Genomic DNA, 24875 nt, shown 5'->3' with positions numbered 1-24875 from the left:
ATCGCCACATTGCGACCCACTCACACACACAAAAAAAAAAGACATCCTGAAGAAAAATAAACATCACCAACAACAACTATACCCCCTAACAGAATGTCTAACGAAAACGAAGATCTAATATCGTCATTGTATCCTCCACCTCCTCCATATTATAAATTTTTTACTCAAGAAAACAAACGAAAACTCTCCGAATGGGAGATTGAACAGAAACAGCAGCCAGGCGACGAAACTGCTATTCCTCCTGGTGAGTTAAGATTTTTAGTACCACCAAAGCAACCAGATGGTACCCAATATAGAGGTTATGGTAATATTTGGTTATTTGAGGATAAACTTCCAAGTTTAAAGGATTCTCAATGGGAACAATTATATGTTGATGATGATGAAAACATTACTTCAGAAACTAAGATTAAAGAATTGCATAAATTGATGAACTCATTATTGTTGAATTTCTTAGAATTAATTGGAGTATTAAGTATTGATCCAAGTAAATTTGAAACTAAAATTAAAGACATAAATTTGATATTGATAAATCTTAATCATTTATTAAATACTTATCGACCTCATCAAAGTAGAGAAAGTTTGATTATGTTATTAAAAAAACAGATTGATCACAAGAAGAATGAAATCGCTAATATAGATCAAGTTTGTAATGAGATAAAGAGCAAAATCAAGAAGTTATTTGATGAACAGATCCCAGATGTGGCACCTGAAACTACCAATGTGGATATTGTTGATGAAAAAGAACAGATGAAACAAGACATAATTAATAAGCTATTACAGTCGGTTTAATGAGTAGGTGCCGTTGATTTTTTTTTTTTTTTATTATTATTTTGTTCGTTTTAGATTTCTATAAAATAAAAGTAACTTTATTTAAAAAAGATCCAAAAGATCATTATTGATATTCGAGTTTTTATTACTAGTAGTTGAGTTTCCAGAAACACTTAAGTTTTCAAAACCATGTGTAGATTGTTGTTGTTGTTGTTGTTGTTGTTGTGTTGGTTGCTGTTGGGGTATAGTGTTGAACAAACTCAAGATATCGTTTGTAGATGAAGGGACATTTTGTTGATGTTCATTATTTTGAGGAGCGCCAGGTGGTGGTGGTGTACTGAATAGATCATTCAATTCATCCAACAAGTTACCAACATTTCCACTACCAGTAGCACCGTTATCAGCATCACCTTCATCATCGTCATCAAAGTCAAGTAAGTTGTCATCTCTAGAGTGATTGATAATTTCTTCTTTTGCCATATTCTTCAAATCTTCAATTCTAGACTTGTCTTTAGTTCCAACTGGAACTCTGGAATATGCTGATGGATCAATAAAACTCTTGGCTGGTTTATAATACACCGAAGACAATGTAGTCAATTCATTCATCAACGTTTCCAAAAGTGCAGGACTAAATGATGAAATTGTAGTTTCAATTGGTGGCAATTTGGTCAAAACAATCTTTTTCTGTTGTTGTTCAGTAGATGATGATGATAATAATCTCCAGTAGATGTATGCTTTATCTCTAACATCGGCATTCTCACAATCTTTAGTGGCCAATTCCAAAATTCTTTGCAACAAATTAGAATATTGACCGCCTGGTAATTCCAAATTGATCTTCACAACTGTGGTTAAGATATTCAATTGTAAAATAGAATCATATTCCAAAAATGAGTCAATCAAAGAAGACAACTTTTCGTGCAATCCGGAAAAGTATTTTGGATACTCACCCAACAACCAGATATAACCAGATAAAGCTTCATTCTTGTCCAATTCATCAACGTGGTTAGAAATAATAGGAATAATCAAGGTTGCTAAATCATTCTTACCAGGATAACGTCTTAAAATATTGGTCAATCCAACAACAGCTTCATTGATAATTAAATCCCCTCCTCTTTCATCAATAATTTCGTTTAAAAGATTGACAGCTTTAACAACACTGTCTTGAAGTTTAATTGCAACAGCACCAATAGATTTGATTGCCTTGGTGACCAATGCTGGTTCAAACTCCATAGCATATTCCTTCAATTCTCCCAACAAAAGAGCACTATTTTGTTCACTTGCCAATCTGATCATGATTTCTAATTTTTCCAATTTCAAGTACAATGGGTCGGAATATTTTATAAAAAACACTCTTAATTCTTTGGAGAACACATTTGGATACTTTTCCAAGATTATTCTAATGTTCTTCAACCCAACGTATTGTGCTTCAGGAATTGAAGTACTGACTAACGAAACTAATGGTGCAGACAACTTCTTCAAAATGGTGTTTCTTTGGGCTGTAACTGGAATGGCTTGTAAATGGTGTAAAATAGCCTTGATGGAACTCAATACAACTGATGGGTTAACGTGTTGCAATTGCGGGATAACTCTTTCCATTATATGATTTGCTTCTTCTGGATCACTAGTATCATACTCAGTCAAGGTAGACAAAATTGTAATTCTCCCCCATTCAGTACACTCATTAAGACACAATAACAAACTATTGATGACTTCTCTATTCAATGCCAAGACAGTCAAGTTTGGATCTGTATTCATGTCTCTGATTTCGTGCAAAGCATTAATAGCATTGGCAACAACCATTGGATTAGAGTCTTCCAATAATTTCTTCAAATCATCCAAGAAACCATATTCAACACACATTTCTGGGTTTAAATCAAACAATTTTGCCACACATATAGCTGCGGTTTTTCTGACATACGGGTTTTCATCTGCTATTGTTCTATGCAATGGAATTTCCAAATATTCTACCATTTTAGCAACTCTAATACATCCCATAGTTCTGATTGCCAAAGCTCTAATCAATGGATTTGGGTCTTCAGTGTCTTGAACAAAGGTATTAACAGCCAAAATACATAATTCTGGATTAGATTTGGCATAATTCATCAAATACAAATAGACTAACTTCTTTTGTTCCAAGTCATAAGTGGCAATGTTTTTCAATACATCGGGGAATAAGGAAGAAACATCTTTACCAACGGTCATTGCTTGAATAACTCTTTGAATGGCATCTTTACGTTCGTGTTTATACTGAGATACTAATGCATTTTTCAATTCAAATGTTTCACCTTTCTTTGGACCAACTAAAAACTTTCTCAATTTCTTTTCAAGTATACTATTTACCTTGATAAAGTTTTTATTGATTGTCTGTTTGTATGACGTCGACATAGTTTGTTATACAAATGAGCAATGAACAGGTATAAATGATTGTTAATGATAATAAAAGAAAAAGAAAACCGGGCTATCGTTCTCCAAACAATGTTTCTGTTTTGTTGTCCCAATTTTGATTTTTTTTTCTCTCTCTCTCTTGATTTTTCTCGCTACGTTGCTTTGATTTGAAAAAAAAAAATAAACAATGATCAAATGTCGTTTCAATGTCGTCATTCACGTGTATGTCGTGCTACACGGTATAGTAGTGTTGGCTCATCAAGCTTCTGGTCAGTAGTAGAACTATATGTGTGTGTGTGGTCGTTTCAAATGGTTTAAAATATACTAAATTTGGTTTACTATATTTGGTTTACTGATTTTGTTGTAAAAATTTGTAACAATATTTCATTAAAAATTTAACTAGTGGTATTTGCAACTATATTATCAATATTCCATCATAATTTATTGAAGTGATCATTATTTGCTGATACATAGCAACAACTTGTTAATAACACTTTTGTTATATATCTACTTATTTACTACAACAGTTTACTGGTATTATTCAAAACGATGACAATTTCAAAGTTGGTTTTAGTTACTAGCATCGCCTGTACGAGGTGCAGAAGTAAAGAAAATTCATACACCCGACGTTTAAAGAATTATATGAAGGATTAATATAAGAAGTACCAAATGAGGCAACTCCTCATATCCAACCAGAGGTACACAACTGCTTTCAAAACCACAGATGTAATTCATTAATGGAGCTACCAATTAGTGATTGGCTTTCACACGACTCTTGATAATGGTATGTTTTTTTTTAGCGATTTTTTTTTCTCTTCATTTTTTTTTTTTTCAATTCCGTACCGTGAATCAGACTCCATCCTTTAACAACCATAGTAACCGTGGTATACACCTTCTTGAAAAACAAATGAGTAAGGTATTACTTATAAGAAAACCTTACACAGGATCACTTTCCAAAATACGAGCGATTCCAGCTCATTCAGTTGTGCTACGATGTAATGAAGCTCGTTATTTTTCAACCAATCATGGCAGTCTTCTTTCGCAGATATCATCAACACCAGCGTATTTAGAGTATATAACACGATCAGCAAATAAAGAGTCCCCAAATGAAAGAACACATAAGAAACCCAAGTTTATTATTGAACAGTATTTGACTGACAAATTCACTAAAGAAATCGTTACACTTGTTAAACTAGGTAAATTACAGGATATTGTTGATAGAGCAGAGAGATTAACTCCAGAATTGATTATTTATGTGATTGAGAAAAGTATGGCTGATTGTCCGCCTATGCCATCAAATGCAACCAATGTTGAAGTTCCGTATTTTATAAGTCATAAACAGTTGAGATTCCAAAACCCATATTACAAATTTATAAATTCAAAAGTTCCATATTTATATGACATGGTGAAAAGAGCCAGTCCAGCTCCAGTATTGTATCCATATTATATCTGGTTATATTATCACATGAATGACACGGAAGGTATAGCGAAACTTTCAACAGTGATTTCCAGAATGAATTCCCGTACGATTGTTTATTTCTTATCATCTTTTATCCATAATTATGAATTAGAAACATTCAAAAAATATTTCCATACTATAATAATCAATAGCAGTAAAAACTTACCAAGTTCATTACTTGATGGATTAATTCCACAATTAATTGGACACAATATTGTTTTTGAGAATTTATTTTTTGTTTTCCAATTGTGGATGAATTCTCCAAAATGTGAAGCACCACTGGCAGAACTGATTAGTTTGATCTTACTTGAATTCTATAGATTTGGAACAGCTCATGAAATTAAAGAGTTTAAAAGACTAATAAAGAAATATAATAATCATTACCTTATAAAAACTATAGATTATCAATTTGAAATCATCAATAGGGAGTACTTACTGTTCAAGAAGAATATAACACAGGAAGATTTAGATATCATAGCATCCATGCAACCTCAGGATAGAGATGTGGAATTTTATTATCGTTGGTTATATTTTATGATTCGATATTCAAATATGGACAGTATAAACTTTGTTTTGAAATTATACAAAGATTCAGCAAGTAATGTTCAATTACCATCAAGATTCTTCAAAGTATTACTTGATTATTATGAAAAACATGATAAATTTATTCCTTTGTTACAATTACTTGAAGCCTCGAAAGAATCTATATCATATGATCCATCCTATTTGTCAACTATAGTTAAAACGTTTATTTATTCATATTCAAGATTTGCTCCCCAATTTGTGTCAAGGTTGAATGAATGGTTAGGTGAACCATATTTCAATCTAACCCAATTATCTTCCCAATTTTATCCCTACCATCTTCATAGTAGGATTAATAAATGGAAATATAAAGAACCAGAATGGCAAGAAGTTAAATTTTCACCAAATAGAGATGAGAATTATTATCAATCTCAAGTTGACTTTAGGGTGCAACATGGTTTTAGAAATTTATTAGCTCGTGGAGTTAGACCAGATTTTAAAATGGCATTAGATACTTTTAGATTTGGGAATTTGGATGATAGATTATATATCAAGAGTTTATTAATTCAAACAAGACAATATAATCATAAAAATCAAAAGACATTGGAGTTACGATCATTGAAGCATCCAAGTTTAGAAAAGGAAGATTTATTAAGATATTTTGAAACAAACAAGGATCAATTAAATGATTCACATAAATTTTATTTTGTTCGTATGTTGATGGATTATGATTTATTAGAAGAAGCCAAGTTTTTAATTGATTCCATTGATGATTCATATTTGAATGATAAAAATAAAATGTTTAAAATCATATTGGAATTAAGGATGTGTATGATGGCCAATGATTTTGAAAGCATGGCGGAAGTACTCACGAGATTCAAATTACATGATGATCAACTTTATATTTCTCCATATTTATTGAATCAAACTTTAAATATCGAGAATGCATTGTATAACAAACTTAGAAAGAATCAACAAACAATGGATCAAGAAATGTTAATTTCTGGTAAAGATTGTTTAATGAAGTTAAGATTATTCATTGGTGATGTTAAATTATTATTAGAAAAAGATGAACAAGAAATGACTCAATTAATTGATAAAACAATTTCAATTCTTAACCAATGGAAAGAAAACGGTAAATAGACTAGAAAAAGAAGAATAAGACAGATGTACTTTTATAATTGTAAATATATATATATATCGATCTATCTATTCAATCATATTAAATTCTCCAAATAATTTTCTCAAAACTATCATCCAGTAAATCATATACAGTAAATTCGTTAAATTTAGCATACATATTTCTAAGCAATAACTTTCCATCATCAAACTGGACATAATAAGGAGGATCAGGATGACGTCTATATTGAATATCCATCATTTCTTTTTCATCTTTAACTCGTAATAGTCTAAAATGATCCAGATATTGAATAGGTATAGGAACACTTATATTCCCAATAACATAAAGACCAATAGGACCGGTGTTAACTCTTAAATTATCATCATCATCATTATTATTATCATCTTGATGAATCATGAGTTGTTTTATACCAGTTGTTCTATCATATTGAATCAATGATAAAATACTACGAATATTACCACTTATCATTAATTCAGCCAATTCATCTGTATTTTCAAATGAAAAAGATTTTGATCTAGCATTGATTTCATTTTCTTCTTGAGTGAAATATAATCTATGATAAAATTGAGTAATGAAATAATTATCAGGATGATTACTTAAATTTGGACGATTTGTTAAATCATATATGATTTCATCAATAGTTGAAACATTAACAAATTCAATTAATGAATAACATTCTTCTGCTTCATCTTTAGAAATCCCAGCATCCCCAGAATAAAGTTCCTTAAATTGAGGTTGATTACAGTTGACTAAATAGAAAAGATATTTTAATTCTTTATTTGGTAATGGTGGAAGAAATAGATCTTGTTGAGAATAGTTTAATTCAGTCATAGCTATGATGTGGAGTTTAAAGAGAAGAAAGAGAGTCTAGTTATTGATACTTCCAGCGTACCTTTTAGTGTTTATATATACGCCACTGTGTCTTGACATTGAAAAGGTCGGTGACTTTTTTCTTTGTTTGTTTCCCCCTTAACCTTAATTTACAACCATGCTTGACTATTTGTTGCAAAGTCGTCACTTACAACTTTAACCAAAAAAAAAAAGAATGATGATGTACGCGATTATCCGAAAGTTAAAAATCCGAGGGTGAATCACGTGCGACACTGCATATAAATAGACACATTTTTTTTTTTTTTTTTTTTTGAGTTAAAAGTACGAATGAGTGTGATTAATGAAACCAGAGAAGATTGTACATACACACAACATTCCGAGTTTGTTTTAACATTACTTGAACAAGGAAAACCCAAAAGAAAAAAAAAAAAAAGAAAATCTAAACATCACCAGAAGGAATCATATAATCCACTTCATAGCAATCGAATCTTAATTATTTATTGTTCAAGTAGTTTGAAGATGGAAAATAGTCAGGAAAATTCAAGGATGTGGGAATCAGTAGTATGTACACATTACTTTGTTATCTATTTCAATTATTATTAACTACTATTTTGAAGCAATAGAAAAAAATGACACCTATAACAATGCAACAGTTAGCCTTATGATATTATAAATTTGGACTTTAATTTTATTATTATTTGCTTCATAAATAAACCATGCTTAAGCGAAAAGGTGATTGAGAATACTAACATGTTAAAATTAGGATCATTCTTTAACTGCCAGTTTATTATCAAAAATAACATCAACGGTAGAATGTACAATATGTTCCGAGATCATGGCTGTTCCAGTCACGGCTGAATGTGGACATTCATTTTGTTATGATTGTATATATCAATGGTTTTCAAATAAAGTGAATTGTCCCACATGTCGTCATGAAATTGAAAATAAACCAACTTTAAATTTGCAATTAAAAGAGATTTGTAAAAATTTATTAGATATGATTATTGATTCTCGATTAGAAAATCATGAAATATTGAAAAATCATAAATTAGAAAGTGAGAATAATTATAATTTGGATGTACGAAACAAATCCTTATTTGGAGACCTATTCAATACAACAGTAACACTAATTGATACTTCTGATGGTGTGCCAAGATGTGGCAATTGTCATTGGGAAGCACATGGACCAGTATGTCAACATTGTGGTACTCGATTTAGAATTAATCCTCAGTCACGTTTTGGAGTAGGATATGATGATGACGATGATGAAGATGAAGAAAATTTCCAGGATGTTATAGCTGGATATCATAGAGCAATTGATTCATATGATTCAGAAGATAGCTTTATTGACAGTCGAACAGCTAATGAAATACCCGTTGAAATCAGTAGCGATGATGATGCTGATGCTGATGCTGATAGTAATAATAGTGATGTCCGTGTTCATGAATCTGATGATTTAAGTAGTGATTATAGTGCCAATAGTGGTAACAATTCACTCCTATCTGATGATGATGATTATCATGAATTGGTATTGAATGATCATGTTGCTGATGAATGGCACGGATTTGAAAGTGCTAGTTCGAGCATGATTGATAGAGCTATTTCAGCAGATTCAGAGAATCAAAGCCATATGCATTATGATGACTACGATGATCAAGAAAGTCATACACAAGAAATCGAAGATGGAGACGATAGTCCTGAAAGATATAGTTTATCTCCTTCACCATCCAGTGATAATGTAATACAATTGAGTGGAAATGAAGATGATTCATACTATGATTCTGAAGAAGTACGAGAAGCTTTAGAAGATATGGATAATCTTGAAGTAAATATAAGTGATGACGATGAATTTACAAATGGTTACGATTCAGGCGGTATGGTGAGTGAATTAGAAGGAGATTTCAGTGATGATGAATATTAGAGCTAATAACATTAAAACATTTTTATTCTATTTTGATTTACTTTCATTTGGCTTATAATTTTACGTGGTTAATAAATAAAAGAAGAACATGTTTAAATATGGGTGTATTTCTATTCTTATCGTAGTTTTGCAAAACAAAATCTAGCGGGTATCGTGATCATCGTGCGTGTACCAAAAAAAATGCAAGTTTTGTTACGACCAATGGTAATGGACTTGAATGAAAGACCATAGGAAAAAAAAAAAAAACCCAATGAAAAAAAATGGCCTCATTTGATATTCACTTACCCACTATAAAAACAGTAAGTAATCATTACATATAGTTTTACAATTACCAACAATTGTTGAATAAAATCACTAACTATAACAAACAATAGTATCATAATGAACCCACAAAGAATTATTGAATTACAAAAACATTACCAAAACACTCCAAAACCATTATGGTTGAGAGGAAAACAATCTGCTTTCTTGGTTTACCCATTTTACGCTTTATTCACTGTTGCTACTGTTGTTCCTTTATACTACACCGGTAGAGCCGTTGCTGGTTTGAAAGACGAATAAATGTATTGATTTTAAGAATACTATGAGATTATTATTATTACATCATCTAGTTTGTTTTGAAATTACATACATATTCCCATTAACTATTTAACATATTCATAAATTAAGAGAAGAAGTTTTTTTTTAAGAAAATGAAATAAATATACAAGTATGTTTTATTATTAATTGAATATGATGAAATTTTTTTTATAATTTATTGATCAAATTACATACCATTGAGTATAATCCTTTATTTGAAGATTCTAGTCGGGCTTTGAATTCAATCAAGTTTGAAATGAGATCATCATTTGAAATGGACAAATTTGATTTGTGATTAAGTTTCAAATGTGATAATATGATTGAATTATAACCTATGATGTATTGCCTAGATTCGTCATCTCTTTCAATCTCTTCAAGTTTTGGAATTTGTTGGTTGATTAGATCAATATGACGAGACAACAATCCCCAATCAACAAAATTTAATAAAACTGCCAATACGCAAAGTGTTATCTCTAACGATTCAGTGTTTGTTGTTGGTGGTGTCATGTGGGATATTAATATTGGTATCCAGTCGTCATCTAATATCGAGGAAACCAAATTCTGGGACGATGTAGTAGTTAAAATTGCTAATATCTTCATTAATTTAAGGTCAGTCTGTGCATATTTTCTGGATTTAATATTGTTAAAACAGGAATTCAACTTTGGTTTGAATTTGATAAGATCATTTTCATTGAACTCTTCTTCTGCAGTGTCTAGAAACTTTAAAATCAATTCTAATCCCAATTCCGATGTCGCATCATCTAATTGTAATAAGCATATCCTCTTACTAATAGTTTGTTGATCAATAAGTAATTGCAAAAACTCAACATCATGTTTATCATGGATTAGCCTTTGAATAATGTCTCGATAGATTTTTGCAACTTGACCACTCAGAATCGTCAACTTCAAACCCAACCAAACAACATGTAGCTTATTCATGTATTTACTCATTAAACTAGGATCTCTTCCAAAAGTCTGAAACACAACTATAGATGACACATATCGTATGATTTCCTTTTCACAATTAATAAGTTTAATCACATAGCTTAACAAATCTCGTGCATGTTCATTATCAAGCAATTCTAATAATGAAGAAAGTTGCAAATTAGTCAAACTAGAGGCTAATCCATCAATAATATCTTGAAACTGATTCAATTTCCCAGCTTTTCTTAAATCATTAACATTTATAACATCATCATTATCATTATGATCGTCATTTCTAAAATCATGTGTATGACTAATCCTTTCTCCTAATTCTTGTTTGACGTCGATTATTTGATCTTCAATTAAATAACTACGATCTTGTGAATATGTTTTTGTTTGTGAAGTTGTAAGTTTCTGTAGAATAGTTATTGGTTGTTGTTGTTGCTCCTGCTGAGTGGAGACAGATTCATCTGGAAGATAATCAAAATTTAAATCGATATTCAATGGTAACTCAGAAGACGGTTCAGTTGAACCATCACCATCTTCATCATTCTCCAGATCAACATCTAGTGATACTTTTGGAAGTTCAATTGGAATGGCATCTATATTATTTAATAAATCTCCCCATAGATCCACTTTCTTTTTACTTGGTGGTTGTTTGGATTTTGGTTTTTTCGATTTAGAGTCCTGTTTCTTTGAAACATATGTGTTTTTATTCTTCGGGAGTGTTACTTTTGGTTTTTTCTCTAATGTTTGTTTCTTTACCTTGGAAATAGTTGGGTCTTTGGGAACATCTATATCAGGGAATATATCCAGAAGTGTTTCACTTTTATTATCATCAATTTCATCAAATATACTAGGCGTATTCAGTTTTGAAGAAGCTAGTCTAGCTCGTTTTGACAAATTACTTCTTTTCTTTGCATAAGTTGCCATTTTGTATCGAATGCGGCCTGCAACTCGTTATCAAAGATTGATGTCCTTGTTGATATTTGCTAAGACGAGTCGGTTTTCTTTTTTTTTTTTGTTTTATTCTTTTTGTCTAATGCGTGTTTGACACAAAAGCGAATTATTGAAATTTGTACACACAATGTGTGTTGAGCTATGAATAATTTGCAATTTCTGTTTCTTCCATTATGTCCATTCCGAATATGAGTATTTAATGTCACACTATCTAGTTGTATATAAAATGTTGAATTTCACTATTAATGTTACAATAGTACTCTATTATTTTGGATTTTAGTATAAAAATGCTTGTTCTTAATTTAGGACATTGAATCTTCCATCTTGTAATTAACAAAAACGCAAGAATAAATTGATCCAAGAAAATTAGAAACTGTAATATTGAAATATAGGATTGCCCATCAACATTGCACAGTATCAAAACCCATCCTCTGGAGATATTGAATATAGAACCCAGATCATTGTCAAAATACACCACCCATGAAAAACAACTGGCATAGCTCATGTTTAATTACTAAAAACTTATCAAGAAGCGGCCCCAACTACCGCTGTCAAATAACTACTATTATGTAAAACCACACATCCCTAATATTACAAAGGTCTAGATCAGCGCTACCCAGATGATAAAGTTTAATTAGTATTTTTTTTTCGACTCGTGTGACATTTGAGAGCAATAAAAAAACCTTAATAAATAAACAAAGAAGAAATAAATTTCGCCGAGGAATAATATTAGAAATAACAAATTAACATAATGATGGACATGTAATTATCAACAACAGAGAGATGGTCCATTTGGTGAGTTTATTTATTGTTGCTGTACCAAGTGCAAAGGAATGACATTATGAGGGAATTCTTTTTAGTTCTAATGGAATTCCTCCTCTCGCCCCCTTTTTTCCCGTCTCTCTAAAATAAGATGCACGTTTTACATGTAAGCCCTGATGCTGAAAATGAGATAGAGTAGAGTAGAATAGAGTACAGTGGGCGGGGAGGAGGGAACAAATGCAGTGTATGAATGTGGTGACTAGTTTAAAGGAGAAAACGAAATTCCCTCACAATAAATGAAATGAATAAAGCTGATTGATTATTTGGTTACAATCACAAAATAGGAAATTTAATTAATTAACCAAATCTCAATTTTATTATATTTGATTTGGCGTTGATGATGTTGTTCAATTTTGTACTATTAATAGCACTTACGGTAGTAATCATATTTGTTGAGGGGGTGAGCGATAATAACCCACCAAACCAATGAACCACTGAATAGCACACGATACAACATTGTAGTTAATAAAAGAATAGGTAGTGTGATGGTGCCAATAATTGTCATGTGTTGATATTCCATAATCCATTATCATCAGAATGAGATATGTGCTCTATGAGTGGGCAACGTGGTTCAATCTCTTTCCTTTGTCGATGTGTGTGTGTTTCTTTTTTTTTTTTCGTATGCTGCGAAAATACAGTATCAGCAATGATCCTACTGATATTACATTATGTATTCTATTAGAATTGCTTTTGAATTAACTCATAATCATCTATTACATAAGTCCAACTGTCATATTTGTCTTTCTTTCTTTTTGTTCATTGGCTCAACCTTAAGTATAAATATATTAAAATTAGTTAAACGAATAATTGGTTATATTTCACCTTCATCAATAAGCCACCTCTGTTATTATTGTTGTTAAACTTAAATAAACCCATGGTCGTGTACGATGTGCCAATCATATTTTTTTTTTCTTGCAAATTCTTTTGTCCTAATTGATTTAACCCACTTTAATTTCGAAGTGAGAGAGACTGAGAGTGAGTGTCATCTCCCGCCCTTCCACTGTGAAAAAAAAAATGTATGAATATAAATCTCCTGCTTTTCTCTTTGAAAAAAATTTTTTTATTGCAATAATAGATTACATTTTGTAAATAGTTATACCTTTTTTTTTATTTAAATTTATCTTTATCATTTATGATATACCACTGGTATTGTTTAAACAAATTAACTAGATTTATCCCTTCATTTATGATCAACAGAAGTTAGTTAATTTTTTTAGTTTTAATTTTTTTTGTTCCTTTCTCGTTATCCATATCCCATCATATCATCATCAAGGGTTTATATTTAGTTTTATTAAATCAATAGCAGTATATCGTATTACCTTATTTTACAAAGATTATTATCAGTATCTATTACTCATATCATCATCACCCAAGTATATCAACCACCTAGAAGATTATCATAATCTAAAGCATTACATCCAAGCTATGATCACTTCTTTGAACTAAATCAATATTATCCATAATTTATTTATTCAAAGAAAGAAAGAAAAAAAAAAAGTGATTTCCATTTAATTTAAGCATTACATTAATAACAGACACACTCATATATATACACACACAAGAGATAGAGCAACAATGTCTGACACTGAAAGCTACTACCAACACACTGGCAACAACCACGAACATGAACCTATTCCAAATTCAGATGAAGTTTTGAATGATCACAGACATCAAATCCCAAATGAATCTGCAATTAGTGATGATGAAGACCCTCTTCACCAAGCCCCTGCCGTATCAGCATCGGCATCAGAATCAACCCCTGAAAAGAAGAGACTGACACGCAAGAATTCATCAAGAAGACCAACCATTAATGAAAAAGGAAGCTCCTCAACTGCTGGTGGCTTACCACAGCAACAACAAAGAGCTTATATGACTTCTTTACGTAAAGATTTTTACCTAGGAGAAGAGGACGACTCACTTCCAATTCCAATCATTACCAATGCATCCAAGTCAAGAAGAAAATCTCAATTGGACTCCTTGCCTCCAATCACCAAGAAAAGAACTGGTCGTAGCAACTCCAATAATTTTGAAAATGATTTGGTTAGTCCAATGACTAAAATGAAAACCAATGATAGTGAGGATGTTAAAGCTGGTAGAAGAACATCCCGTTCTTCTATTGATAGTGAAGCCGACTCTCATGCTTCAAGAACTTCCCAAGAAACAGAAGAAGATGTTTGTTTCCCTATGGTTAGAGATCACATCAGAGTTAATGGTATTGATTTTGATGAAATTGACGAATTTATCAGAGAGGAGAGAGACGAAAAGGAAAATCAACAACAATATATGGCTAAAAATGCCCTGAGAATTGAAGAATTCCAAAGTCTTTCGGCTACTACAAGTTCATCTCGTCACAAACAAAGTATTGGCTCAACTGCTGCTTTGAAGTACACACCAAAGAATATTTTGAAGAATACATTTTCTCGTTTTGAAGAAATACATGATACTTCATCATCAGATGAAATTGAATTAAAAGTCAGAGATGATGGTTCATCTGAACAAGTTAAATTTGGCGGTGCTAGAATATCAGATGGTAGCAATGGTTCATTACCTGATAGATTTTCCTTTTTCCATTCTGAATCTGAAGAAACTGTTCATGCACCAGATATCCCTTCATTGGTTGCCCCTGGCCAATCTGCTCGTGATTTATTTAAGAATGGAGAGGAAACTTGGTGGTTAGATTGTACCTGTCCAACTGATTCTGAAATGAAGATGCTTGCTAAAGCGTTTGGTATCCATCCTTTGACCGCAGAAGATATTAGAATGCAAGAAACTAGAGAAAAAGTTGAATTATTCAAGAGTTATTATTTTGTTTGTTTCCATACATTTGAACCAGATAAGGAATCCGAAGATTACTTAGAACCAATCAATGTGTATATTGTTGTTTTCCGTGATGGTATTTTGACATTCCATTTTTCCCCAATCAATCATCCAGCAAATGTCAGAAGAAGAGTCAGACAGTTAAGAGATTATGTTGATGTTAGTGCAGATTGGCTTTGTTATGCCTTGATTGATGAAATTACTGATGGTTTTGCCCCAGTTATTCATGGTATTGAATATGAAGCCGATGCTATTGAAGATGCAGTATTTACAGCAAGAGATACTGATTTTGGTAGTATGTTGCAAAGAATTGGTGAATCTAGAAGAAAAGTCATGACTTTGATGAGATTATTATCAGGTAAAGCAGATGTCATTAAAATGTTTGCTAAAAGATGTCAAGAGGAAACCATCTCTGGATTTCAAAGACAACAACAACAATTACAGGCTCAACAGCAACAGCAACAACAATATCCATCTACAATGTCTCCACTTCCATCTGCTATGAACCTTGCAGGCTTAGAATCCGTTACTGGCGGTGTTACATTTGGTCCAGGCCCAGGTTCAAGCGGATCTCCACCACCTCCATCAGTTGCTCCACCATCTTGGCAACCGCCAAATAATAGCGATAATGCACGTCCTCGTGCTGATATTGCATTATATCTTGGTGATATTCAAGATCATATTATTACTATGTTTCAAAACTTGTTGGCTTATGAAAAGATTTTCAGTCGTTCTCATTCTAATTATTTGGCTCAATTACAAGTTGAATCCTTTAATTCTAACAATAAAATTACAGAAATGTTTTCTAAAGTTACACTTATTGGTACTATGTTGGTTCCATTGAATTTAGTAACGGGTTTATTTGGTATGAATGTTAGAGTACCTGGAGAAAATGGTGGTAATTTAGGTTGGTTTTTCGGTATTGTTGGTGTTTTGATTATTATTATTGTTTCTTCATTCTTTTTCGCCAAATGGTGGTTAAACAAGCTTAACCAAGATAATGATCAAGAAAGAGGACCAGTGTTTAATTCAAGAAGATCTATCAGAAGTTTGGGATTGAAAAGACATTCTGCAAAGTCTATTGTCAGTTTCCCAAATAAGTATGAATAGAAGATTTCTAAATGATAATAAGTTGTTGATTTTAGTTTTTTGTTTGCTTCGTTTTATATTTTTGTTAATTATTATTTCCATTTTGTTTAATTGTATTAATAGAGATTGATTGTTTTGATTTTGAAAAAAAGGGTATTTTGTTTTATAGAAAAGTATATATATATAAAAAAAAGAAAATTTAATAATAATAATAATAATAATAATAATAATAACTAATGATAATTCAAGTATACCTCTGAAATGATGTAATAATTTGTATCTAGTTACATTTACTCTCTGAAGGAAGAAATGCCGCACTTCTACTAATTTGGTGATAATTGCAAATTTGTTTATTAAATGGCGAGAAGTTAATATAAAATTATTTTTTTTCCTTCTGAAATCCAGGCTTAAGTTTAAAACTGTGGCATCAAGGACGAGATGTGATAATTGGTCAACACCAGTATAAATTGTCATACAATTCCACTAGAATGATCTGATTTAGTCTAGTATCCAACAAAACACAAATTAACAACCAATGACAGTTACTTCTAAAAGACCAAATTTCTTAATTATTGTTGCTGATGATTTAGGATTTTCAGATTTATCACCATTTGGAGGAGAAATTCATACACCAAATCTTCATAAACTTGCAACTGAATCAGGTATTAGATTAACTGATTTTCATACCGCATCAGCATGTTCACCAACTAGATCGATGTTATTAAGTGGTACAGATAATCATATTGCTGGATTAGGACAAATGGCAGAATTTGCTGTTAAACATGAAAGATTTAAAAATAAACCAGGTTATGAAGGTTATTTAAATGATAAAGTAGTTGCAATATCTGAAATTTTAAAAGATTCAGGTTATTTTACTTGGATTTCTGGGAAATGGCATTTAGGTTTAAAAAAACCATATTGGCCAATTAATAGAGGATTTGAAAAAAGTTGGACTTTATTACCAGGAGCTGGAAATCATTATAAATATATAGTACGTGATGAAAATGGTAATCAAATTCCATTTTTACCAAATTTATTTGTATCTGATGATAAAGAATTAAATCCTGAAGAAGATATACCTGATGATTTTTATTCAACTGAATATTTCACCAAAAAGGCTATTGAATTTATTGATTCAACTCCTGAAAATAAACCATTTTTTGGATTATTAACATATACTGCTCCACATTGGCCATATCAAGCACCACAAGAAAGAATTGCTAAATATGATGGAGTTTATGATAATGGACCTGAAGAATTAAGAAGAAGAAGATTATCACAAGCAATTAAATTAGGATTAATTGATGAAAATATTATTCCTCATCCAATTAAAACTATTCGTAAAAGATGGGATGAATTAACTGATAAAGAAAAAGAAATTGAAAGAAAAATAGTTCAAACTTATGCTGCAATGGTTGAAATATTAGATGAAAATGTTGGTAAAATTCTTGATCATTTAGAATCAAAAGGAGAATTAGAAAATACATTTATTTTATTCATGTCTGATAATGGAGCAGAAGGAATGTTTATGGAAGCATTACCATTATCAAATCAAAGAATCACTGGATTTATAAACAAATATTATGATAATTCCTTAGAAAATATTGGTAAATATAATTCATTTACATTTTATGGAGATCAATGGGCTCAAGCAGCAACTGCACCTCATGCAATGTTTAAAGCATGGTCAACAGAAGGAGCAATTGTATGTCCATTAATTATTCATTATCCACCATTATTAAAACCAAATCATGGTAAGATTTTTAAAGAATTCACCACTGTTATGGATATTCTTCCAACTGTTTTAGAATTAGCTGGAGTTGAACATCCCGGTGAACAATATAAAGGAAGAAAAGTAGTTCAACCAAGAGGTAAATCTTGGGTAAGTTATTTATCTAATAAATCTAATCAAGTTCATGATGATGATACTGTTACTGGTTGGGAATTATTTGGTCAACAAGCTATTAGAAAAGGTCAATATAAAGCAGTATTTATTCCAAAACCATTGGGTCCTGAAAAATGGCAGTTGTATAATATAATTAAAGATCCTGGTGAAACTAATGATTTGGCAAGTGTTGAACCTAAAATATTGGAAGAATTAACTGGTCATTGGGCTGTATATGCTGCTGAAACTGGGTTGATTGAATTAGGTGGTGAATTTTTTGAAAAGGAAAAAATTGAAGGTGAGGATAATGAAATTATCTACAGAACTATTCTTGACAGTTAAACGTATTGGTTATATGTATACTATATACTATCTATGAATGTGATTTTCTCTTTTTGTCTTTCTTTTTACTGTGTTTCTTTTTGGATTCTACTGGTTCTGAATCATCAGGAATCCAAATTTCACCATCTTTTGCCTCTTCGGGTATATGAATATTTCTAAATGTTTCCTTTTTCCATTCTTCCAAATGTTTCTTTTTGGTGTATTTTCGTTTATCTTTCATTCTTAATTCTTTTGCTCTATAAGGTGCAAATTTCTTAATACCAATGAAATTATTCAATTGTTTATCATCAGCCAATAAGATATCTCTAGTTGTCAATCCAAAAGCTTCTGGAGAAACTTCACGATATTTAAATTTAACTTCACCATCTTCTTTAGCTCTTTGACGTCCTCTTTCTTCTTCAACTTCATCTCTAATCTTTAATGTATTTGCTTCAACAATGGCTTGTGCCTTTTCTTTAAGAGCTTCTTTTTCTTTCTTGGCAGATTTCTTTTCTTTAAGTATTTCTTTCTTGGTTTTCTTTCTAGATGGTCCTTCTTCATGATCGTCTTCTTCTTCCTGTTGTTGTGCTGAATATTCTTCGGCATCAGCATCTTCTAAATCACTATCATCATCAGCATCATTACCTTGATTAAAGTCATCCATGATGTCATCATCCCAGGTAGGTTTTTCTATTTCAGCATTATAATATTGTTCATTGAAAATTTCAGCCATTTTGCTATCCCAATCAGCATCATCAAAATCATCTTGTAATAATGCATCACCAAACACTCTTTCAATAGTTTCATCACTAACTTGATCACCAACGGCTTCTTTGATTTTTGTCAATCTATCCAAAACTTTATTAACTTTAGAAGTCTTCTTCTTTTTAAGCATATTTTGAACAATTTCTTCTTCTTGACGTTTCAATTCTTGTTTCTTTTCACGTTGTCTCTTACGAGAATTTGTCTTTGATCTTCTTAAAGTAGCTTGATTACGTGCATAACTGACAATTTCGGCAGAATTTGGATCTTCATATCTAAAATTATAAGCATTTTCGAAATCTTCTACAGCATTATCAAAATCTTCTTCATCTTCTTGATCAATTCTGTCTAAGTTAATAACTTTATCCCCTTTTTTAGGAATCCATGCTTGTTGATCAAGGAAAGCAGATAAGAAACCTTGTTGATCCTTTTGTGGATCTGGTAAATTAGATCCCGGTGCAACAACTTCTTCTTCCTTTTTCTTTTCTTTAGGTTCTTTCTTTTTCAAAAATCCATCATCGTCGTCTTCTCCATCTTGTTCATTTTCTTCCATTTCTTCATTAAATGCATTTTTAATTTCTGCCAATATTTGATCTTTTTCTTCTTTTTGAACAGCAGCAAATGATTTTTGTCCATCCACTGTTTCCTTTTCATCGAATTCTTTATATCCACCATCCAATAAATTCATACGATTATAATCACTTATATACAATGGTTTATGTTTTTCCTTCCTGGCTGAATATTCAACTTTTTCAGGATCTTCAAAAAATTTAACTTCAGGGTCTAATAATTTAGATGGATCTGTTCTAATGGTTTCCAAAACTTTATTAATACCTGTTTCAACATCTTCTGTAATCAAATCACCAAATTCATCCTCTTCTTCAGATGATGATGATTCAGGCTCATCATCATATTCTTCTTCTTCTACTTCTTTCTGTTTTGGTTTTTCATCTTTAGCAGGTTTCTTGATTTCTTCTACTTCTTCTACTTTTGGTTCGTCAACTGAAGTAGGCTTATCATTTAGTTCATTTGCTTGCTTAGCAGCAGCTTCTCTTGCCTTCTTGGCAGCAGACTTCTTTCTAGCCATGTTTGATTAATTTTTGATAGTGGGATGAGATGTGATTAAATTATTTTTTTTTTATTTTTTTTTTTTATTTTGTCTCTTCGCATTTTTGTTCATTGCACTAAAACCGATCAAACGAATGCTACCAAGTACGCGTGCATCATGATACCGATTATAATTGAAATTTTGAATCATTTGCAATTATAGTTGTCTAAATCTATTGGAATTGTATTTCAGTCTGTTAATCAAACAAATATGACATATATTATTTCTCTTGTCAAACTATCCACTACAGTTTTGGCCTTTTGATGTCAGACCAAGTGAATATATCAATACTAAGTTTTAAATTTTGTCACATTGTTTTATCATTAACCCGTCAAACATAGAGAAAGGAGAAGAAAAATAAAATCGATTTTACAACCCAAAAAAAAAAAACATAAAATAAAAAAATCGAAACCTATTTCTTCTAACCTGATATTGACATAACCATTATAATCAATATGTCATTATTACCAGTCAATCCTAATAAAGTCGCTATAAATCTTCTTAAGAATACCAATATCAAAGAATTACCGAATGATGAGAAATCTCCAATCTCAAAATCAGTTTCAATTATAGATAACACACAACAAGATACAGATGATGATTCACTTAAAGTCTTAGCTGGATCTAGTAAATATTCCCTTGGTTCATCAAACATGGATGATGCATCAACTAGAGGATCAATTAAAACTACAGATGGAAATAAGAAACCTTTTGGTAAGACATTTAAAAGAGTTTACAAGAAGATATTCAAAAAGCAATACACAAAATCAATTACTCAATTAGAAACTCAATCTATTCCAAATAATCCAATCAATATGAATTCAGATATGTCACCTAAGAGAAATATCAACTATCGTGGACAATTGCCAAATATTAAAGGAAATCCAACATTTACAGTATTCAAAATTAGTATTTTTGCTGCTTTTATCAATACAACTTTGTCACCTTCATCTCCATCATTGATTGCGATTAAATATTTAGAAGAGTTACAGGATAGATTTCTGTTGGATTAGATCATGAGTAAAGACTTTTTTTTGGGAAATTTATGATGTGTTTATATTTTCTTGTGAGTTTGGTTTATCTTGCTATCACTTATTGTATTCGCTTTATTGGGTGTATAATTAATGTAATATTATCTTTTTGGTCATATGTAATGTTGGTTAGTATTGTTGACCTTCTTGTAGTGTTGGGAGTATATCACTTTGTTGAATTACGTATACGCGTTTTGACAAAGTGAAATATATTTCCGTAATCCAGGGATTTTACATGTTGAACGTACTGAAATTATTATTTGGATCAAGTAATTACAGAATTGAATCTGCTGAAAAATTCTTGGAAAGAATACGTTCCAAGCATTACCAAGTGAAATGACATTGAATCCATTTACTAATTATTATCAAATATCTCTCTGTTTCCCCTCCATCTAATGACTTTCCAAATCAATGACATAGCAAACCAAGCAATTTTAATCATACTCCTCTTATTATCATGACAAATTGCATTGGTCTAGAATTTAACCAATATAAAGTGATTATAACAATCATTTATTAAACGGAAAGTACACACAAAGAAACTAATAGGAATACGGTTCAGAAACGGCGGAGATTCATTAATCCCTTTGGTGATATCATTATTTTAATGGAAACATCTACGGAAGAGAAGTAAAGATGAACCTTATTGTTCTTTTTGAAGTTAGTCATAGAGTACCATGCGTTAGACTGGTTAATAATTTGAAGGTTAGGTGTTGGGTATTGTTTCAACTCCGAATTATCCAACGTTTTATAAGGAACCACTGAATTAGTCACATCTTTCACAAAGCGTTAATAGCCCGGAAATCCTTCTTCTATTGTTTGTAAGTTCACTAACAAAGAACTTCGCACTTACTGATTTGGGTACCGCCCGAAACCCGAAAATGGTATTTTCTCCGTCTCGGACAATTTCCCAATATGGCACAGATCGCACTTCTGAATGGATTAATTTTAGGAAGTGCATTCGGGCAGGGCGTCGCTTCGTATTTGGAACAGTTATTGGTTTCCTATAATATCATATGCTTAATAATTTTAATCGCATTCTTTGCTAAACCCGCGCGTTTGACAGAAATGTACTGGTACTATTATGTGAGACATCTGTGTAGTTTGCACGTTTCACGGATGAATAATGCGGCAGTTCGCATTTTATCTAGACTTTTCTTTTTCGGTTCTTTTGCAAAGTGATGATTAATGCTGCAAAGATTTTCCGCAAACATAAGAAACAAAATGGCAAAAATTCCACTCCCCTTTTGGCAATAACCATGAATATAAATATAACCATCAGCCCTTCTTGGCCAAAAAAAAAAAGAGTTATTTCTTGTCAATCATTTCTCATTCATCAATCAGTTATCCATCGTATCATCATAAATCAATTTTTCCATAATGCATTATAGATTTTTCAGAGACAGTTTTGTTGGTAGAATGGTTTACCATTTATCCAAACATAAATATTTCAGTCATAAAGAAGAATCCCCTGATTATATCGTTCCAGAGAAATATCTTTCTGAGTTCAAACAATTACCTAGATCAGAATCAAATCAAGAAAATTTCGATAAAGATAAAGAATCTGATTTAGAAAACGCGTCTAATTCAACAGCAACTGGAGATGTTGATGATGGTAAAATAATTGTTACTTGGGATGGTGATGATGATCCTGAAAATCCACTTAATTGGCCATTTTATCAAAAAGCTTTTTTTATTTTCCAAATTTCATTCTTGACTACTTCTGTATATATGGGTTCTGCAGTTTATACTCCTGGTATTGAAGAATTAATGCATGAATTAGGTGTTGGTAGAGTTGTTGCTACTTTGCCATTAACATTATTTGTTCTTGGTTATGGATTAGGTCCAATGATATTTAGTCCAATGTCTGAAAATGCCATTTTCGGTAGAACTTCAATTTATATTGTTACATTGGCTATATTTGTCATTTTACAAGTTCCAACAGCTTTGGTGAAGAATATTGCAGGATTATGTATTTTACGTTTCTTGGGTGGATTTTTTGCAAGTCCTTGTTTAGCCACTGGTGGTGCTAGTGTTGCTGATGTTGTTAATTTTTGGAATGCTCCAATTGGTATTAGTGTATGGAGTCTTGGTGCTGTTTGTGGACCTTCATTGGGTCCATTTTTTGGATCAATTTTAACAGTTAAAGCAGGCTGGAGATGGACTTTTTGGTTTATGTGTATTATTAGTGGATTTTCATTATTCATGTTGGCATTCACCCTTCCTGAATCTTTCAGTAAGACTTTATTGCGTCGTAAGGCTCAACGTTTAAGAGCAGTTACTGGTAATGATAGAATCACTAGTGATGGTGAAGTTGAAAATTCCAAAATGACAACTCATGAATTGATTGTTGATACTTTATGGAGACCATTGGAGATTACAATCATGGAACCGGTTGTTTTGTTGATTGATATTTACATTGCTATGGTTTACAGTATTCTTTATCTTTTCTTTGAAGTTTTCCCAATTTATTTTGTTGGAGTTAGAGGATTTACTTTGGTTGAACTTGGTACCACTTTCTTTTCCGTGTTGATTGGTATTGTTGTTGCCTGCTCTATTTACTTGCCTATCATCAAACGAATTTTCACTGATAGAATTCTCAGAAAAGAACAGGTTTTCCCAGAAGTTTTCATTCCATTAGCTATAGTTGGAGGTTGTTTGTTAACCGGAGGACTATTCATATTTGGATGGTCAGCAACTAGAACTACTCATTGGATTGGGCCCTTATTTGGTGCTGCAGTTACCTCATCTGGAGCATTTATAATTTTCCAAACATTATTTAATTATATGGGTGCATCATTCCAGCCTATTTATATTGCATCTGTGTTTGCATCTAATGATTTATTTAGATCTACAGTTGCTTCTGTGTTCCCATTGTTTGGTGCTCCATTGTTTAATAATTTAGCAACGCCAAATTATCCTGTTGGTTGGGGTAGTTCAGTTTTGGGATTCATTACACTCGTGATGATTGCCATCCCAGTGTTTTTCTATTTGAATGGTCCAAAATTAAGAGCTAGATCCAAATATGCTAATCATTAGTTTTTTTTATTTAGTTGTTTGTGTTATCTATTAATAGAATGATACAGTGGTTGAAGTTCCACTCGTTTAATATATAATAATATCTATTTGCAATTTTTTTTTGTGTTTGTGTATCAAAAGTTTCGTGCTGAGGAAGTTACTCGTGTGTATGTATGTGCGACCACGCACGGCTGTATGCTTGTTCAAATACGATAAGCTTATCTACAAGTGACTCAAATAGTTAAAACGTATTAATAGAATTGTATATTTCTTATTTTGTAAAATGTATATTTTTTTTATAATTTTTGAAGTAACCAAAATAATTAACCTATTTGAATAATTGGATAAATGAATGAATAAAGAACAAATGAAAATGAATAAATAAAATACAAGAAGAAAAGAAGAAAACAAGTAAAAAAAAATTGAAAACTAATAAAAAAATGAGAAAAAAACCATATGATAATGACAATGTAACAATGTAAATTAGTTAATTCTGTGTGTTTGAATGTGTGTGTTTCCTTTAATGTGCATG

At 31.5% G+C, this 24875-nt stretch overlaps 12 protein-coding genes across 12 annotated transcripts; 8 read left to right on the top strand and 4 right to left on the bottom strand. All coding sequences in view use genetic code 12, as the record gives it.

The window, feature by feature from the left end:
- Positions 1-93: 93 nt before the first annotated feature.
- Positions 94-789, top strand: MED7 (mediator complex subunit; the record flags this gene model as incomplete). Its single annotated transcript, XM_002548080.1, has 1 exon — positions 94-789. The coding sequence occupies one exon, from the start codon at positions 94-96 to the stop codon at positions 787-789; it is 696 nt and encodes a 231-aa protein (XP_002548126.1).
- An 81-nt stretch (positions 790-870) lies between these two features.
- Positions 871-3153, bottom strand: APL2 (Apl2p; the record flags this gene model as incomplete). Its single annotated transcript, XM_002548079.1, has 1 exon — positions 871-3153. One exon carries the CDS (start codon positions 3151-3153, stop codon positions 871-873), a length of 2283 nt encoding a protein of 760 aa, XP_002548125.1.
- Positions 3154-3934: 781 nt separating this feature from the next.
- Positions 3935-6277, top strand: CTRG_02421 (uncharacterized protein; the record flags this gene model as incomplete). The annotated part of the gene is made up of 1 exon (XM_002548078.1): positions 3935-6277. The coding sequence occupies one exon, from the start codon at positions 3935-3937 to the stop codon at positions 6275-6277; it is 2343 nt and encodes a 780-aa protein (XP_002548124.1).
- Positions 6278-6356: 79 nt separating this feature from the next.
- Positions 6357-7106, bottom strand: CTRG_02420 (uncharacterized protein; the record flags this gene model as incomplete). The annotated part of the gene is made up of 1 exon (XM_002548077.1): positions 6357-7106. One exon carries the CDS (start codon positions 7104-7106, stop codon positions 6357-6359), a length of 750 nt encoding a protein of 249 aa, XP_002548123.1.
- An 835-nt stretch (positions 7107-7941) lies between these two features.
- Positions 7942-9027, top strand: CTRG_02419 (ubiquitin-protein ligase; the record flags this gene model as incomplete). The annotated part of the gene is made up of 1 exon (XM_002548076.1): positions 7942-9027. One exon carries the CDS (start codon positions 7942-7944, stop codon positions 9025-9027), a length of 1086 nt encoding a protein of 361 aa, XP_002548122.1.
- Positions 9028-9408: 381 nt separating this feature from the next.
- On the top strand, positions 9409-9588 carry COX7 (cytochrome c oxidase subunit VII; the record flags this gene model as incomplete). The annotated part of the gene is made up of 1 exon (XM_002548075.1): positions 9409-9588. One exon carries the CDS (start codon positions 9409-9411, stop codon positions 9586-9588), a length of 180 nt encoding a protein of 59 aa, XP_002548121.1.
- A 186-nt stretch (positions 9589-9774) lies between these two features.
- CTRG_02417 (uncharacterized protein) lies at positions 9775-11463 on the bottom strand (the record flags this gene model as incomplete). The annotated part of the gene is made up of 1 exon (XM_002548074.1): positions 9775-11463. One exon carries the CDS (start codon positions 11461-11463, stop codon positions 9775-9777), a length of 1689 nt encoding a protein of 562 aa, XP_002548120.1.
- A 2424-nt stretch (positions 11464-13887) lies between these two features.
- Positions 13888-16239, top strand: ALR1 (Mg(2+) transporter; the record flags this gene model as incomplete). Its single annotated transcript, XM_002548073.1, has 1 exon — positions 13888-16239. One exon carries the CDS (start codon positions 13888-13890, stop codon positions 16237-16239), a length of 2352 nt encoding a protein of 783 aa, XP_002548119.1.
- A 514-nt stretch (positions 16240-16753) lies between these two features.
- Positions 16754-18445, top strand: CTRG_02415 (uncharacterized protein; the record flags this gene model as incomplete). The annotated part of the gene is made up of 1 exon (XM_002548072.1): positions 16754-18445. The coding sequence occupies one exon, from the start codon at positions 16754-16756 to the stop codon at positions 18443-18445; it is 1692 nt and encodes a 563-aa protein (XP_002548118.1).
- Positions 18446-18476: 31 nt separating this feature from the next.
- On the bottom strand, positions 18477-20273 carry CTRG_02414 (uncharacterized protein; the record flags this gene model as incomplete). The annotated part of the gene is made up of 1 exon (XM_002548071.1): positions 18477-20273. One exon carries the CDS (start codon positions 20271-20273, stop codon positions 18477-18479), a length of 1797 nt encoding a protein of 598 aa, XP_002548117.1.
- A 476-nt stretch (positions 20274-20749) lies between these two features.
- CTRG_02413 (uncharacterized protein) lies at positions 20750-21307 on the top strand (the record flags this gene model as incomplete). The annotated part of the gene is made up of 1 exon (XM_002548070.1): positions 20750-21307. The coding sequence occupies one exon, from the start codon at positions 20750-20752 to the stop codon at positions 21305-21307; it is 558 nt and encodes a 185-aa protein (XP_002548116.1).
- Positions 21308-22705: 1398 nt separating this feature from the next.
- On the top strand, positions 22706-24364 carry MDR1 (Mdr1p; the record flags this gene model as incomplete). Its single annotated transcript, XM_002548069.1, has 1 exon — positions 22706-24364. One exon carries the CDS (start codon positions 22706-22708, stop codon positions 24362-24364), a length of 1659 nt encoding a protein of 552 aa, XP_002548115.1.
- Between the last annotated feature and the right edge of the window lie 511 nt (positions 24365-24875).

Source organism: Candida tropicalis, assembly GCF_000006335.3.
Source record: "Candida tropicalis MYA-3404 genomic scaffold supercont3.3, whole genome shotgun sequence".
In the NCBI taxonomy this organism is placed as follows: Eukaryota; Fungi; Ascomycota; class Pichiomycetes; order Serinales; family Debaryomycetaceae; genus Candida; species Candida tropicalis.
Note: the sequence above shows the minus strand (reverse complement) of the source record. Positions and strands in the feature narration are given on the sequence as shown.